We start from the raw sequence: 18,517 nt of genomic DNA, 5'->3' as shown, positions 1-18,517 counted from the left end.
GTATCCGATTCGCCAGAATTTTATTGAGGATTTTTGCATCTAGGTTCATTAGAGATATTGGTCTGTAGTTTTCTTTCTTTGAAGTGTCTTTGTCTGGTTTAGGTATCAGGGTGATGTTGGCCTCATAGAATGAATTTGGAAGTTCTCCCTCCTTTTCTATTTCCTGAAGTAGCTTGAAAAGTATTGGTATTAGTTCTTCTTTAAAGGTTTTGTAAAATTCTGCTGTATACCCATCTGGACCTGGGCTTTTCTTAGTTGGTAGTCTTTTTATGGTTTCTTCTATTTCCTCAATTGATATTGGTCTGTTTAGGTTTTCTATATCCTCCTGACTCAATCTGGGCAGATCATATGACTTAAGAAATTTATCTATGCCTTCACTATCTTCTAATTTGTTGGAGTATAAGGATTCAAAATAGTTTTTGATTATCTTCTGTATTTCTGAAGTGTCTGTTGTGATATTGCCTTTTTCATCCCGTATGCTAGTAATTTGAGTTCTCTCTCTTCTTCTCTTCGCTAGCATCGCTAAGGGTCTGTCGATTTTGTTTATTTTTTCAAAGAACCAACTTTTAGTTTTGTCAATTTTTTCAATTGTTTCTTTTGTTTCGATTTCATTAATTTCAGCTCTGATTTTAATTATTTCTTGCCTTCTACTTCTTTTGCTGTTGTTTTGCTCTTCTTTTTCAAGGATTTTGAGATGAAGTATGAGATCATTTATTTGTTGGTTTTTTTCTTTTTTTAAGGAATGAACTCCAAGCAATGAATTTTCCTCTTAGAACTGCTTTCAATGTGTCCCATAGATTCCGATATGTTGTGTCTGTGTTTTCATTTATCTCTAAGAATTTTTTAATTTCCTTCTTGATGTCTTCTATAACCCATTGATCATTCAGTAACCTATTGTTCATTCTCCAAGTGATGTATGCTTTTTCCTTCCTTCTTTTATCGTTGATTTTCAGTTTCATTCCATTATGATCAGATAAGATGCATGGTATTATCTCTACTCCTTTATATTGTCTAAGAGTTGCCCTGTGACATAATATATGATCTATTTTTGAGAAGGATCCATGTGCTGCTGAGAAAAAAGTGTAACTGCTTGATGTTGGGTGGTATATTCTATATATGTCCATTAGGTCTAGGTTATTAATAGTGTTATTGAGTTCTATAGTTTCCTTATTCAACTTTTGTTTGTAAGATCTGTCCAGTGGCGAGAGAGGTGTGTTGACGTCTCCCATGATTATGGTATGGTGGTCTATTAGACTCTTGAACTTGAGAAGAGTTTGTTTGACGAACATAGCTGCACCATTGTTTGGGGCATAAATATTTATGATTGTTATGTCTTGTTGGTGTATGGTTCCCTTAAGCAGTATGTAGTGTCCCTCTTTATCTCTTTTGATTAACTTTGGCTTGAAATCTATTTTATTTGATATGAGTATGGACACTCCTGCTTGTTTCCGAAGTCCATATGAGTGATATGATTTTTCCCAACCTTTCACCTTCAGCCTATATAAGTCTTTTCCTATCAAATGCGTCTCCTGTAGGCAGCATATTGTTGGGTCTTGTTTTGTGATCCATTCTACTAGCCTGTGTCTCTTAATTGGTGAGTTTAAGCCATAAACATTTAGGGTTATTATTGAGATATGGGTTGTTCTTCCAGCCATATTTGTTTATTTCTGTTACTAAACATGGTTTGTTTTCCTCTTTGATTATTCCCCCCCCCCTTTACTGTCCTACCTCCCACTGTTGGTTTTCATTGTTATTTTCCATTTCCTCTTCCTGTAATGCTTTGGCGAGGATGTTTTGAAGAGATGGTTTTCTAGCTGCGAATTCTTTAAACTTTTGTTTATCGTGGAAGGTTTTAATTTCATCCTCCATCCTGAAGCTTAATTTCGCTGGATACACAATTCTTGGTTGGAACCCATTTTCTTTCAGTGTTTGAAATATGTTATTCCAGGATCTTCTAGCTTTCAGAGTCTGTGTTGAAAGATCAGCTGTTATCCTGATTGGCTTACCCCTAAATGTAATCTGCTTCCTTTCTCTTGTAGCTTTTAAAATTCTCTCCTTATTCTGTATGTTGGGCATCTTCATTATAATGTGTCTAGGTGTGGATCTCTTATGATTTTGCACATTCGGCGTCCTGTAGGCTTCTAGGATTTGGGATTCTGTCTCATTCTTCAAGTCTGGGAAGTTTTCTTGTATTATTTCATTGAATAGACTTCTCATTCCTTTGGTTTGGATCTCTGTACCTTCCTGTATCCCAATGACTCTTAAGTTTGGTCTCTTAATGTTATCCCATATTTCTTGGATGTTCTGCTCATGGTTTCTTAACAGTCTTGCTGAGCTGTCTATGTTCTTTTCCAGTTGAAATACTTTGTCTTCATTGTCTGATGTTCTATCTTCTAAGTGTTCTACTCTGCTGGTAGTATTCTCCATTGAGTTTTTAAGTTGGTTTATTGCTTCCTGCATTTCTAGGATTTCTGTTTGTTTGTTTTTTATAACCTCTATCTCCCTGTATAGTTGATCCTTTGCTTCCTGGATTTGTTTGCATAATTCGTTGTCGAAGTGATCTTTCATTGTCTGATTTTGCTGTTTAATGTCTTCCTTGATACTCCAGATCATCTGAAGCATGTATATCCTGAATTCTTTATCTGACATTCCATCTGCTGCAGCTGTTACCTCTTCTAAAGTTGCGTTGACCTGCATTGCTTGTGGTCCTTTCTTTCCTTGTCTTTTCATACTGCTTGCGTATCTTTCCTGCAGGTGCGGGCGGCGGCTCTGCTCTCTCCTTGTTCCAATTGGGGTGTCGTGGCTACCACGCCGGCAGGTCACTGGGCCTGTTCTGGGAGCTGGCGGCGGCTCTGTTCTGCCCCTACTCCAATTGGGGTGACGAGTGTACCACGCCGGCAGGCCACCGGGCCTGATCCGCCTGTCGGTTGCAGGTTTGCCTACCCTGCAGGCGTGGGCGGCGGCTCTACCCTGCCCCTACTGCAAATGGGGTGACGTGTCTGTCGTACCGGCAGGCCACTGGGCCTGTCCCGCTGGTCGGTCGCAGATCTGCCCACCTTTCGGGCACGGGTGGAGGCTCTGCTCTGCCCCTACTCCAATTGGGGTGTCGTGACTACCCCACCTGCAGGACGCTGGGCCTGTTCCTGGCACGGGCGGCGACTCTGCTCTGCCACTACTCCAATTAGGGTGGTGTTTGTACCACGCCGGCAGGCTCCTGGGCCTGATCCGCCGGTCTGTTGTAGGTCTGCCTACCTTGGAGGCGCGGGCGGCGGATCTGCCCTGCCCCTCCTACCACGCCTGCGGACCCCTGGGCCTGATCTGCAGGTTGATCACTGGTCTGCTCACCCTGCGGGCACGGGTGGCGGTTCCGCTCCGCCCCCACTCCAATTGGGGTCACGTGACCACCACACCGGCAGGGCCTGGTCCAGGCGTGGGAGAAGGATCTGCTCTGCCCCTACTCCAGTTGGGGTGACGTGTGTACCACACTGGCAGGCCACTGGGCCTGACCCACCAGGCTGTCACAGGTCTGTTTACCTTGCAAGCGCGAACCGCGGCTCTGCCCTGCCCCTCCTACCATGCCCATGTACCACTGGGTCGCGGGTCTGCCCACCTTGCGGTTGCGGGTGGCGGCTCCGCTCCGCCCCCTCTCCAATTGGGGTCACACGGTCACCACGCTGGCGAGCCACTGGGCCTGCTCCGGGCGCTGGTGGCGGCCCGGCTCCTTCCCTCTGGCTCGACGACAAATTGAGGAGACTCGGGTGACTGTGCCTCACTCCCCCTACCAGGAGACCAACTGCTTATGTCACCACTGGTATTGATGAAGTTCCCTCCTCCGCCGCTTTCTGCAGACATCAGATCTCTGCCATGTTGGTATCCTATGCGAATGGCAGCATTTCGTTCCCCTTGCCGGGCAACCAAAGCACCGGGTGAGTCCTGACCGGCCCTCAGCAGGACCCGGACCGAGAAGCAGTTTCCGCGGGCTCCTAGCCCCGGGCCAGGGAAGTTCCGGGAGCCGGAACTCGGCCACTCCGTGCTCGGTGTAAGCTCCTATAAATGTAAGCTCCAAGAAGCAGTCCCCGCGGGCTCAGTTCCGGGAGCCGTAATTCGGCTGCTTAGTGCTTGTTGTATGCTCTGGTAGGCGCAGGGTCCAAGAAGCAGCCTCCGCAGGCTCAGCAGCCCTGGGCCAGGGCGGTTCCGGGAGCCGGAACTCGGCCGCCCCGCGCTGGGTATTCACTCCGATAAGATCAGGTTCTAAGAAGCACCCAGGCGCTGAGCCCTAGCAATCTGTCTGCAAGCCGCAGGCGAATTGCAGCCTGAAATTACCTGTTCTATGGCTGAATGAGCTGCGGTCAGTCGAAAACAGCGGTGGTGACGTCAGTTTACCAACATGGTGGCTGCTGGCCTCCTCTGTGGTCTGACCGGTGTGGAGAACCGAGATGGACCGCTTCCTTCCCCCGTCTCGAACCCAGAATTCAGCCCTGAGTACGGTGCTTGCGCGGCTGGCAGAAACTGCAGCGCTGTAACCCTGCGTCTCTATCCCAGCGCACGCTGCAGATTCTAGCCTCGGGCCGATTTGCTGAATAAGCAGTGCGACAAACCTCTCGCGTTTGAGTCCCCGTAGCTGATCCTCGTGCGATGGAAATCCTTCCTCCAGGTTCCGGAGCACCCCACTATTGCTGGAAATTCCTAACAAGATATCCTTTAGCCGTCCTGACTTGTCATACTCCCACACAGTGAAGCAGCACACAGGGGCAATGCACTCCCCTCGCCGCCATCTTTCCCCTCCCGAGATGTTGGATTTAATTATAGTTTAAAATATATTCATTAGCTTCATCAAAGGCATACAGATTCTGGTGGCATATAGAGAACTGAGGGTCAGGTGTAGGACTTTATGTTTAGGGGGAAAGATGTGGGGTATGGGGGTTAATATATCAGCTACTTTGGAGGAGAACTCTAATGAAGGGGGTCATTAACAGGACATAGACAGGAGGTACTTTAGGGTGACTAAGTGCATGAGAGGACAATAAGAAGCATAGAAAGAATTACCTATTTGCATTTAGTAATTTATATGTAGTAGAAATAGTAACACTTGGGAGGTTGGGAGAGGAAGAGAAGGAGGGAGAAAAGTAAAAAGAAAAGAAGAAGGAAAAAGAGAGGTGAAAAGATAGAGAAAAGGGAATGAAAAAAGAGAGGAAAAGAGAGAAGAGAAAGATAAAAAGAAAAAAGGAAAGAAGGAAAAAAAATACTCTTAGAATTCTATTTTCTTCTCTTCCTGTAGGTGGCGTTGTGCATTCCAGGTTGAGTCACTACCCTCAGGGTGGGGGAAGCAATCGTGTGAGGCCGCACACCCTCCCCTGCTGGGTGCCTCTCCAATCCCAGTCTCTTTGGGTTGCTCCTGGTCTCTATCTCCCTCACTTCTCCTGCCCATCAGGCCCCAATTACTGGGACTCTTCTCTGAAGCCCTGGGTTCACTCTGGGCATGCGTCGCCCTGGCTGCCCTGCACTCCTGATCAACTGAGCACTACCTCTGTGTTGGGTAGTCACCAGGTCATCACAGCTGTGGAGAGGAGCAGTTGGAAACCAGCAACTTGTTCTGTCTGTATTCCTTCTGATAGCCACACCCAGAGAGAGAGCTGGCGAGAAAGGTTTTGGGTTATCACAGCTGGGGGAGTGGGAGTTGGAGATCAGGCACCTTTTTAGTTTCACTCGGCTCTGCTATTCATGCCCACCGAGAGCTGGTGTGAAAGGTTTTGAGTTATCACAGCTGGGTGCGGGGGCTGGGACTCACACGCCCGTTCTAGTGCCAATCTCGCTGTCTGCTACATCCGCCAAAAGCTGATGTGGTAGATTTTCCAAGATGGTGACCACCTGATTCCCCGCCCGGGTGTCTGGTGAGGTGGAGGGGACTAGGCTATTCGTCCACTGTGTCCCGAGTGTGGTCCTCGGTCTGGTGCCCTGCAGTGACGTGGGTCGTAGTCTGGCGCGCTCTAATCTTAGAGGCTCTGTAAGCCTGCATCTCTACGCTGCCAGATCTCCGTGGTGCTCAACTCCACCTGTCTGCTGTGGGTTCCCAGGCTCTATTTTGCCATTTCTTGTGCTGTGTTCAGAGCTTGGTCTGGTGACCCACAACCAAGGCCTCTGCATTCTGCGCTGCCTTCCATCTCTGACGACTGGGCCGTAAGTGGGGACCACCTTCTGTCTGCACCAACCGGGCTACAAGCGCGGACCCCACCTGTCTACAATTAACACCTAGTACTGTAGTCCATTCAAATTATTAGTCCATCAAGTGGATTAATCCACTGATTAGATTGCAGCTCTCATAATCTAATTTCACCTCTGAACATTTCTTCATTGTCTCACGCACAAGCTCTTCAGGACACCTTGTATTCAAGCCATAGCAAGAGGTTCAGAGATTTTTAAAGGACTTGTTCAAAGTCACATCAATACTTAGTTCTAGGAGGCAGGATTCAAATTCAAGTGCATTGTTTCTCAGAAGTGAGCCCTTAACCATACACCAGTCCACTATCTCGTTTATAGTCATTTCAAATCCATATGGATTGGTCCCAGAATCCCCATGGATACCAAAATCTATGAATGTGTTTCTATCCTTTGCCTAAGATAGGGTAGTATCTCCATATAACCTGTACAATCTTTCTGTATACTTTAAATCATCTCTAGATTATTCATAATACAATGTAAATGCTATGTCAATACTTTTTAGGGAATAATAATAAGAAAAAATTCTACATATTTCAGTGCAGATGTAACTTTTTTTCAAATAATTTCTATCTACGAATATGGTAGCACACTGTATTTCCTTTAAGATGTTACAAATTTTCACTTACAAACAAAATTTCACTTACAAACTCAGCAACGTGGATTATGTTAGCAAAACACTGAGAATAACTTAAATATCTAGTAAGAGTAGATTGTGCATGTTCATACAATGAAACTAAAAACAGTCTTTACAACAGATTTCCCAATGACATGAGATATAGATATAGATTCATGTGTGTTCATGTATGTGCCTAATTTTCCTATAGGCTATATAGGAATAACTGAGAAATAATTGAAAATGTCAGTATAGATTATTTCTAATATTATAATTTGATGTAATTTTAACTTCTTCAAACTTTCATGCATTCTTCACATTTTCCTGACTTTTATATAAATGCTAGTCTATTTGCAGCAATGAAGAATCATGAAGTCTTCAAGCCTCAACCCCCATCATGTTACAGATGGGGTGACAGAAGCCCTGGGAGACAGAGTGGCTTACTCAGGATTAAGGAAATGTCAGAAATCAGAACAAGAGTAACCCTTTTTCTCTTATCCTCCAGGCCAAATCTTCTCAGCATGGCATTAGGAGCCTAGCTAGAAGACGAGTTTACCACAGAAAACTCAAAAAGCCAATGCGAAGCCCTCTAGCTGGCCAGGACCTGCACAAGCCAAAAAGAATGCTCTCAGAGAGGCAAGCAGTCTGCCATCTTGGTTTGGTCCCACTGGATCAGAAGAGATCCACCCATCCCAAACCTCCCCTCATCATTGATATTCCTGATATTCAAAAGCACTTGGCCCTGTTCCTGAAGATGTTTTGATGAGACACTTACTGGTGGAGTTGCTTCGTGTCCTTTGGTGGCAGGCTTTAGGAAACAGGAAGTTACTACTTTGTGCTTCTACTTTTCCAGGCTTTTCTTTAGAGGAAGTTGTGGAAGATTCCTGCAAAACAATACCTGTCTTTTATTCAGCAGGTTAAAATTAAAAAGGTTGATTAGCAAAATAGGGTTTCAATACTAATCATGGAGGTACTGGTTGGGTGGTCTGTCTCCCTTACTAAATTACAGGCAATACAAGGGCAGGGATTCAGGATTACTGTCATCCTTCCATTCATAGAAATGCATTCATCCATTTAACAGGCAATATTGAATGAACAAATATTACAAAAATATTTAATTAATGCAATAAATATTGAGTAAATTTGGTGACAACTTCTTTGTTAGACGTGGGAGATGTTCAGAGAGCTGAAGGAAGGCTCATTTGCCTGCCATCTACTACACAGGAAGGAAAAGCCTGGCCATGAACAAGAGAGACAAGAACATTGACCTTAGAGAAATGGCATTTTAGCAAAGGAAGACAGACAGTAAACAAGGAAACAACTAAAGGTAAAAGATAATTGCAGAAAATGATAATTGCATTGAAGAAAAGAACTAGAGAGTTACATGAACAAGGTGATTGGGATCTATGTATTAGAAATGATGAGGAGTATGTTAGATTATTCTGAGATTTAATAATAGGCATTCACAAAATACCTGCTAACTGAATGTTATAGAAATAGACTTTTAAATATTGAATGTCCAAGTATACTTATGAGTATTATGATTTTACTATATTGCTGATTTATATCTGCAAGGATTTAATCTATTGTTTAAAATTTATTTATTTATTTATTTATGCATTACAATTCTTAATATACCATTATATCATAATTTATCATGTCTCTGATTATATATAAGGAAACATTTAATTTAAAACTTTAAAAATCAATGTTCCTAGCCTGGCATGGTGGTGCTCATTTGTAATCCCAGCAACATGGGAGGCCAAGGCAGGAGGATTGCAAGGTGGAGGCCAGTCTTAGCAATTTAGCAAAGCCCTAAGCAAATTACTGAGACCCTGTCTCAGAAAGAAGACTAAAAATGGGCTGGGGATGTATCTCAGTGGTAAAGCACCTCAGAGTTCAAACCCCAGTATCAATTTTTTTAAAAAAAAATGTAATTAGACTAAATTTGCTGTTTCTCTTATTCTTTTTTCACCTTATCAAATTGAACAAATTTTCTTCACTTCTTTCTTTCTATACTAATAATCCTGTACTAATAAGTGATTAAGCAATATATTAAACAACATTATAGGACTCATTCCTGTATCATGGTCAATAACAAAATAGAAAACATCACTTTTCCTTCTGCAAGATGAGAACCTGAGACAATGTCACTCTCTTCCCTCTCCTCCTCCCAGGATTTTAGGAACAGAGAGTAATATGGATAAAGGTTGATACTGAGGGCAGTGGTATTAATTTTCTTCTCTTCGTGGTGCAGTTATTCTAATATATCTTTACTAGGTACAAAGACAGCCTAATTTTTGAGTTATATTGGTTTCATTACTTGCTGCCACAATCCTTAAATGCTGGATGTGTTTTCTTTGGGGAAAGCTTCATGGATGGAAAGCTCTCCGAATAGTTGCACGTCTGAGAATGTTTTTCTGTGGTTGTCACATTTGAATGATTGGCTGAATTTAGAATCTTCAGGGATTAATTATTGGGCTTGGAAATAGTCAATGGCTGAAATGCTTTCTGATATTTAGTGGTCCAGTGGGAAGTCTGTTGGGGGTACATGACTTCACTTTCTAACTTACCGGACCCCTTTCTTGGAAGGCAGGCATAACAGGCCTGAATTTCATGTGCCAAGTGAGTGCAGTTGCCAAAATCTGGTGCAGTTTCAAAAGCAGAGGGAAGATCCACTTTCACCTCTCCCTAAGTGACCCATAACCCATCCTCACCTCCACCTCCTGCCACTGTGAGCTGGTAGGTATTGGGGTCTGCCAACATCTGCCTCACTCCTTTCCCATGCTTTCCCTTCCTGTGTGGTAGATGAGCCTTCCTTAAGTCCAGTCTCACCTGCACTAGGTCATACAGAAAATTTCAGAATGTGGCCCCTTTATATCGTTTCCTTTTCTGATAAGCATTTCTCCCTATTTGTATATTCCTTTTGAATTTTGATAGGAATTTCTAATAGATGGTTGAGTTAAGCGTATGCTGTAGCAATCTGGAGTTAGAAGTCAGCTAAAGCGTTTCCCCAGTTCTGACACCAGGGAATCGTGCAAGAAACCACATATCGATTCCCTTTCATCTCTTATGGAAGTCAGCATTTGAAATCAGAGAAGTCATCCATCCTAGCCTACTCCTACATGCTCATTTTTCATTTTAGCACCAGATGGCGCTGTATTAACCTGAACAAAAATCACATCTTTAAACTGAATATTAAACCAGGGAATTGTTGAAAAGGAGAGAAAACTGGGATTACATATAAGAAAATGCTTTAATTGAACTGAATTCTCAAGACTCTGTATTTCCAGAATTTAACATAATAGCTACTTCTTTGAGTTAATTTCTTCATACAAGATATTCCAAAGCTATTCTTTAATTACAAGAGTCTGATGAGGTCATGTCCTGATTCTAATTTCAAGACTTCCCTCTGGCATTATTTCCTCATGCACTCCAGTGTGAGACTCTGGAACTAAATAATAGAATGTGATTTCAGGAACTTTTTAGGTTCCACTGAACATGGCTGGGCCTAGTACAGCAGCCAATTGATCTACTTCTCTAAAGGCAAGCCTTATTCACAAAGTACTTTTTTAAAAATGAAATTATTTATTTATTCTAATTTCTTATACACGTTGGCAGAATTCAATTCATTTCACAAAGTACTTTTGAAATGTATATTTCCACAAAATATTTAGTAATATAAAAGTAAATAAGTAAATGAGGTTCATACAAGATAGAGATACTAAGTATCTTTAAGAATGGTATTTATAAAGAACTTTTATGGCATCAGCATATCTGTGTTATCATGGTAAGTTAAAAAAGATATGTTATTAATGGGGTCTACTATAATCATGTAAAATAGAGATTTAAAAAGACTGGAAATAAATGCACCAAAGTACTAGCAAATGTTTATTAAGCACTTACTAAATTCTAAGCAAGATTCAGTCAACAAATATTTATTAAGCACTTACTACGTACTAAGCATGATTCCTACTACTAAGGATATGGCAGTATGCAAGAAACACAGGATCCTGCTCTCTTGAATTAGCAAGAATGTGTTTGGGTGATGAGATTATGGCTGCTTTTTAAAAACACCTTTCTGTATTTCCCATATTTTCTATGGTGAGCATGTATGAATTTTACATTTGTTTCCATTGTCTCATTTGTAGACATAATATTATTTATTGTTAAATTTCTTTCTTTTCCTCATTACAGAGTCCCATGTCCAAAACATAATTTAAAAATTGCTTGATGGGTAAAAACTAATTGATGTCAAGAGAATCGTAGGAAAAAGAGCCCCTCCCCCCACCCATCTTCCCCCAAAGTAAAGTGGAAAAGTTTAATTCCACGTTCAGAGGAGGAAGTCTTTCTTTGGGGGGTTTTAATGTTGACTGAAGAAGGCCTTGCCCAAAAGAAACTGAGTCAACTGGACTCACCATGGGGCCCCATATTCCATTGGCCTCTTCTTGCCCTGGTGACCAGGAGCAGCGGCTTCATCCCACGTGCAGAGCAGGGGCGCTCTTGTGTGCACACAGGCTGCATAGAGGAGCCCTGCTCCTTCCCCAGACATGCATCCTCTCACCAAAGCGGTCTCTGACAGAGATCACGCAGCAGCTGGTCCTTTCACTCTGTCATGGAGCCAGTCTCTGAACTAGCTGGGTGCTCCAGTAAGTTGGGTCTAGCCAGTCTACTCTGTCAAGCTCTTGGACAGTTGTGTGAAATTGACATGCATCACACAGATATGCAGTTGTGTGGACTGGCTCACTAGATGACTACCACAGGGAAGAATGGAAATGTGCTAGCAAGGCACAGGATGAGAGAGCTAAGGAGCAATTTTCTATCAAACATGAAATACCACATGATTCCTAAGTGTCCATGACATAGAGACAATGCACAAGGGTTTGGTCCTTCTTTCTATTTCCAGGGCACCAACAAGAGGTCAGGTACTTATCCATGCTTTGGTACCATCTCAGGGTATTGTTCATTCTTAAAATATCAAGCTTAATGATTTCTTCACCAGAAATTAACAGTGGGATGAAAGAGAGAGTCATGAGACCAGCACCATGACTTACTTTGAAGCTTACAGTGGTTGGTCTTAGTTTCCTGTTTTGTAAGATGAGGGGGTACATTAAACAATCTTTATAACCACATCCAGCTCTATGCTTTTGAATATAACTGATGTTTAAAGGGCCACAGGGCTACGGTTCACTCTGAAATGGTCACATGACAGAGGATCATTCACAAGAAAAAAAAATAACTTTCCTTGGCTCCCAGGGGAGCCTGGTCACTCTCGGGCAAGTCTGTCCTGGGTGGAGTGGTTTCTCATCAAAGGCATCTCTGTGGAGCCCGTGAACGTCTGCACACTAGGACTCCCTCCCCAGCTCACGGAACAGAGCTCTTCTGTTCTTGCTCCTAAGGTGGGGCTTCTCTCCAAGCTGGGAATGTGACTGAGGTCAGGGGGGCTGGCAAAGTCACTTCTGAACACATTTCTCTTATTCCCCTCAGAGACTGCGGCCCTGGGCAGCTGTTCTGTGGGTCACGTACCCCATCATTACCTGGTCTCAGTCCACATTTACCAGTCCCAATGGCGACGGAGTGGGGTTTGGGGTCAACTGTCCAGAGAGCTCTTCAAAGTATTTTTCCCGAAGTCAGGATTAATCATATAGCTCTCAGGGCTGAATGGCTTACCCCAAGAAATGGAAAACCCACAATCCCCATGAAACAGGGAATGAATCCAGAAAGAAGATGAAGAATTCCGGGGCATCGTGTCCTACACACAAGATAATTCTGGATCTTAAACTTCTCCCCAAGAATTAGAAGATCCCTGTTAAGAGCACTCCTCTTGTGCATGGACCCCTGGCTGTCATTACAGACAGAAGCTGGATTCTTCTGGAGTTTGATGACTACGTTTCTCTCTGATACAAACCTTTCCGTTTTCTCTTTGAACTGAGATACTATATCTGCTCTAATCTGAAAGGACCACAGAATATAATTCAACTTTCCTGAGTGAGGCTTATTTCCTGTGGTTGAACTGCTCATGCAGTAATAGGCTTTGATCTTCAAATCATGAGCACAAACAAGCAGATAGGTTCTGAAATGGCCACGTGATCATGTGGGATGATAAAGCCATGTACCCTCTGGTATGAGGGACAAGGCAGGGACCAGAACCTAGGACTCAAGTCCTCCTGCTTCTCACCCACTGCAAGATCACAGTCCCCAAATTCTTATAATCCCACCTCCCAAACTTCCCCAGCACATCCAGTCTCATTGCCTGAGCCACTGTTCAAGATAGTCTTTCTTTATTGGACTATGACACTGAACCAGGGGATCCAAACATGTTTCAAAGATTAATTTTCAATAACTGATGCAGAGACAATCAGGTATTCACATGCAAAAGGATGAAGCTGAAGGGCTGGGGTTGTGGCTCAGTGGGAGAGTGCTTTCCTAGCACGTGTGAGACACTGGGTTCAATCCTCAGCACCACATAAAAAATATAAACAAATAAAGTTTAAAAAATCATTTTTTAAAAAGGGATGAAGTTAGACTCCTTTCTTTCTCACACTATACATAAAAACTAACTTACAGGGGGTCATATACTGATAGGTAAGAGCTAAAATTTTAGAAGAAAATACAGTAAATCATCATGACCTTGGGTTAGAGAAAGCCACCTTCCATATAGTAATAAAAGCATGAGTGACAAAATAACAAATAGATAAATGGGATTCATCAAAATTTAAAACTTTTGCACTGCAAACAACAGCATAAGAAAAGTGAAAAAACTACCTACACTATTGAAAGAAATATTCATAAATCATATATCTGAAAATGGGTTTGCATATCTAGAATATATAAAGAACTCTAAAAATCAATAGTAAAATGCCAGTAGTCTGATTTTTTATTGGCACTTTATAGTTATACATAGTAGTTGGGTTCATTCTAATAAACTCATAGAAATCTGATTTTTTAGCTCAATTTTTTTAATTGACAAAAGATTTAACTGTAGACATTTTTCCCAAGAAGATGTACAAGAAGCCTGGAGGAACATGAAAAAATAAAACAACATCATGAGTCATCAAAGAAATGGAAATTAAAACCACAGTGAGATTCCACTTCACATCAAGTAGGATGGCTATGATCACACCTACTCCAGACTCATCGGCATAGGGAAGACAGACGAGAACAACCATGTACTCATAGCTGAAACATACATCCACATGAAAACTTACATTAAAATGTTCAAAATGTTCATGACTGTCAAAAAGTAGAAACAAACTCAAATGCCCATTAACTGATAAAGGGAAGATACGATGTATTATTTCATACAGTGGAACGCCATTCAGCAACCAGAAGGGGTGAAATAGTAATCCGTGTGACCACACAGTTATGGTAATTTATATTAAAGTTACACTAAGTGAAAGGTGCCAGTTACAGAAGACCATGTATTGCATGACCCCAACTATATGAGACGTGCAGAGCAGGGGATATACAGAAACAGAAAGTGGGTAAATGTGGGGCTTAGGGAGTGACTGCTACAGGGTACCAGGTTTCTTTCGGAGGTGATGAAAATGTTCTAAAATTCTAAAATTGATAGTTGTGGAACTATGGAAATATACTAAAACCATTTTATATTACATTTTTAAGTGGTTGAATTGTATGATATGTGAGTTGTGTCTTAATAAAACCATTAAAAATGGACTGTTCATCCATCCATTCCTAATGTCCCTGTCTCCAGTCTTTTCTCCTTTAAATCCTTCTGAACCCTGCTGCCAATATGATTTTATAAAAATGGAAAGGAAACCGGCAGATTGCTTAGTTAAATCCCTGATGGGTCCATTTCCAAAGAATTCAAAACCAATCCCAAATGTCCTGGCATGTCATTCAAGGTCCTTTCTCCTCTGACACTACCCAGATTGACCCAAGCCTCCCTTGTTCCCAGTCACACTTCCTATGGGTGGATCCTTGTGTGATCTGTCCTGTGTGGTAACCTGTCCTGGCTCCTTTTATCCCTTCAGGATCAATGTAGGTGTCAGCACCTCGGTAGTGATGGTCCCAGACAATAGCTGCCTCCTGAGCAAACCATGGACTCTCTCCACCAAATAGGCCAAGGAAGCCTTAAAATATCAATGGCTGTCTACAGTTGTTTTAATATCTGATAGGATCCGATTCTCATTGTTCTTCTTCCTGGTTGTTTTTATAGACTATTTTATTCAAACAATTATAGGATTGTGTTATCTGTTTGTTTTTTTAGTTATTCCTCTTAATAATTTTGGAGACACTCTCCTAAATTTAAAAACAATTCTAGATAATATTACTTAAAACATATAGGCTCTTTTTTTCCAAAAATGTGCCTGTGTTTTTATTTATTTAATAGAAATACCTTTCAGTGGGGTTTTTAATCATGTTAGGTCCAGTGGAACATTTGGAAGAGTAAATGAATGATACTAAGAATACAAACAATCCAATTGGTCTACAAGCAGTGCCAACCTATCCCCCAAATATTTCTCAACTCTGTCTCATTTTATATTCTAAACATTTATTGTGAGAAATAACTGGGAAAAATTCACCAAGTTGTTTGTGCAAAGATGTTCATCATCACACTGTAGCAGGAAACACAGTGGGATGCAGACCACTCTGATAGGGGAGCTGTAACAGGAGATCTTCTTTCTGGTCATATGACGCTAATTACATTGATTCTTCTGCTAAAAACAAGTACCTGTGTTGGATGTGGACAAAACTCTATTAATGAAATAGCACATGAGTAAGGAAAATGGAGAGGCCCCAAAATAAATATATAAAAGGCTGTACCACATCTTTCCTGAGGGGGAACAAAAATGCAAAGCTCAAAAGCAGACTAATGCTCTGAGATGATTGATGACCTGGCTGAATTTGAATTCTGTCTCCCACAGACTCAACAGGAGCAGAAGAGAAGTCTCAGCTCCTTCCTAAGATGGGAACTTGAAAAGTTGAATAGGATGTTTTGCACAAAGAGGAAGCCCCACAGGACTATATCCTCATTTTAAGTGTGAACTGGAAATAAAGGCATGCCACCCCTCAGGAAATGAATGAAAATTATCAGTCTGGCAATGGTCCTGAATAGAAAGGGGAACCCCCTCCCCCGAGAATTAATAATTACCAGCTGGCTCTCACAAGAGTGGGCAACCCTAATTCATACCACATGGAAATCTTAAAAAACATCTAGACAAGAATTCAGCTGAAATGGCTCCAGGCTGGTGGTGCCCCTACTACCTGGCAGAGGCATACTGAATCTCCTGTGGAAGAGCCAGCTTTGACTTGGGTCAAGAAGATTTCCACAGAGGCAGTGACAGGACGTGTGAGTTATCAGAGAAAAAGCAACCCACATTGAAACAGGCACCATGGGGGACAGAACCACAAGGAGTCACACATACCAAAATCAGACCTGCAGAGATTGAAACTTCAGAGCAGATGCAAAATACAAAATTCAAATAATATTTGAAAGAAGCAATTGCAAAATTGTAGGAGAAGCTACAAAGTTTTCCCAGCAGACCTGGAAAAAGAACCAAGACATTTTAAACTAGAATTATTAATATCCAGAAGTAAATAGATTGAAGAAAGTATTAGATAAGACTGAAGATACAAGAATTAGAATGGAGATCTGGGGGGAAAAAAAACCCAGATGGCAACACAAACAGATGAGAAATAGGAAAGAGAGGTTAAGAAACACGTTAGAGAGACAAAGCCTAACATCTAATCAGAATTCCAGAAAGGTAATAGAAATAATGAGGAAGAGACATATATCATGTACAATTTCTGAGAATTTTCCAGTCCTAGAAATATAAATCAATCCTAAAATTCATCAAATCCTAAGTAAGATAAATATGAAGTAAAGCTTACTTAGAAAGTTCCTAGTAAAACTTCAAAACACCAAGACATACCTGCAGCCAGAGAGAAATGAAAGGTGGCCTTCAAATGGGAACAAATAACTTAGTCACTTCACAACAGAAAGCCAAACAGTATGTTAAATTAATAACTAATTATTTGAAATAATTAAAAATAATGTATATGTATGTGTGATTGAGAATGAAAGAATAAAAAGTAGAAGATATGGGGGCTAGGGCTGGGGCTCAGTGGTTGCCTGGCATGTGTGAGGCATTGGGTTCGATTCTCAGCACCACATATAAATAAATAAAATAAATCATATCAACAACTAAAACAATATTTTAAAAAATAAAAAGATATGAGTGGATCTAACAGATGCTATTCAAAATGGTGGTGTGCTTTATTGACAAAGTAGATTAAACAAAAAAATGCATAAAGATTATGTGACTGTATAATAACTGCTTTAAATCATGAAGGATATACAACAATTCTAAATCTGCTACACCTTATAATGTGGCTTCATGAAGCAATGACATAACTAAAAAGAAAATGGAGCATGAGATATTTTAACTTGCTCCTACAAGAAATTGATAGATCCAATGGACAAAAGTCAGTAAGTATAAGAGCAGAATATAATGTTTTTTCAAACATAAACAAAATACTTATAAAGCTGAGCACAGTGGCGCATTCCTGTAACCCCAGTGGCTTGGGAGGCTGAGGCAGGAGGATCATGAGTTCAAAGCCAGCTTCAGCAATTTAGCGAGATGCTAAGCAACTCAGTGAGACCCTGTCTCTAATAAAATACAAAACGGGCTGGGATGTGGATCAGTGGTCGAGGGACCCTGAGTTCAATCCCCGGTACCCAAAAAAAGAAAAAAAATACTTAAAAAATAATCATAAACAGTGTCATCAAACAATTCTGAACAATTACAAAGAACTGTAGTGACACACGCCACATTTTCTGACAAAACATAATTTACTCTAAAGCATTGAAAAAGTTAACTGGAGAGATATATAACAGACCATCTTGTAGGGACTAGGGATGGTGGGTGGAGGTTGGCTGTGCCTGTGCAGGGAGAGCAGGAGGAGACCTTGTGGGGATGGTGCACTTCTGTGTCTTGGTCCAGGTGGAGCATGCACCTGATAAACAGCACAGAACTATAGGTACATTGTAGTAATATCAAGTTTATGGTTTTGATATTGCCCTGTAGATATGCCCATGAGGTAAAACTAAGCAAAGTGTATATGGGCCTGTCTGTATTATCTTTGGAACTTCTTAATGATCTATAGTTATCTCAAAATAAAAAGGTGATTTTAAAGATAACTCATATACCTGAAAATGTAGAAATAAAATATGCTTCCAAATAACTCCTGGGTCAAAGAAGAGATCATGTTAGAAATTTAAAAGCATTTAGTACTGAATGATAATGAAAATCTATATACTAAATCTGTGAAATGCAGCTAAGATAAAGCAGTACTTATAGGAAAAGTTAAACTCTTAATATATTAACAAAGAAGAGAAGTGGGTTAGAGATATAGCTCAGTGGTAGAACACTTGCCTAGCATGCTCAAGATCCAGGGTTCAATCCCCAGCACCAAAAGAAGAATGAGGAGGAGGAGAAAGAGAAGAGGAGGAGTTGAAAATAACTAATGAGATAATCATCGAAGAAAATAGAGAAAATAATAAAAGAACAAAACAAAATTTATTAAATAAAAATGAACATATAATGGGGAATTGACAAAATTAAAACTTGGAGTTGGTTGCAGTGGCACACATCTGTAATCCCAGTGGCTCGGGAGACTAAAGCAAGAGGATTGCAAGTTCAAGGCCAATCTCAGCAATTT

At 41.3% G+C, this 18,517-nt stretch overlaps 1 protein-coding gene across 2 annotated transcripts in view; it reads right to left on the bottom strand.

The window, feature by feature from the left end:
• Il16 (interleukin 16) overlaps positions 1 to 18,517 on the bottom strand; it is a 100,711-nt gene that overhangs the window by 58,942 nt on the left and 23,252 nt on the right. For both annotated transcript variants that reach the window (XM_027920231.2, XM_027920245.2), the window contains exon 2: positions 7,608 to 7,716. In XM_027920231.2, the coding sequence (XP_027776032.2) occupies positions 7,608 to 7,716 (109 nt within the window). The remainder of the gene's footprint in view (positions 1 to 7,607; positions 7,717 to 18,517) is intronic.

The sequence above is a fragment of the Marmota flaviventris genome, chromosome 2 (genome assembly GCF_047511675.1).
Source record: "Marmota flaviventris isolate mMarFla1 chromosome 2, mMarFla1.hap1, whole genome shotgun sequence".
Taxonomy (NCBI): domain Eukaryota; kingdom Metazoa; phylum Chordata; class Mammalia; order Rodentia; family Sciuridae; genus Marmota; species Marmota flaviventris.
This window is presented reverse-complemented; position numbering and strand designations above follow the sequence as displayed.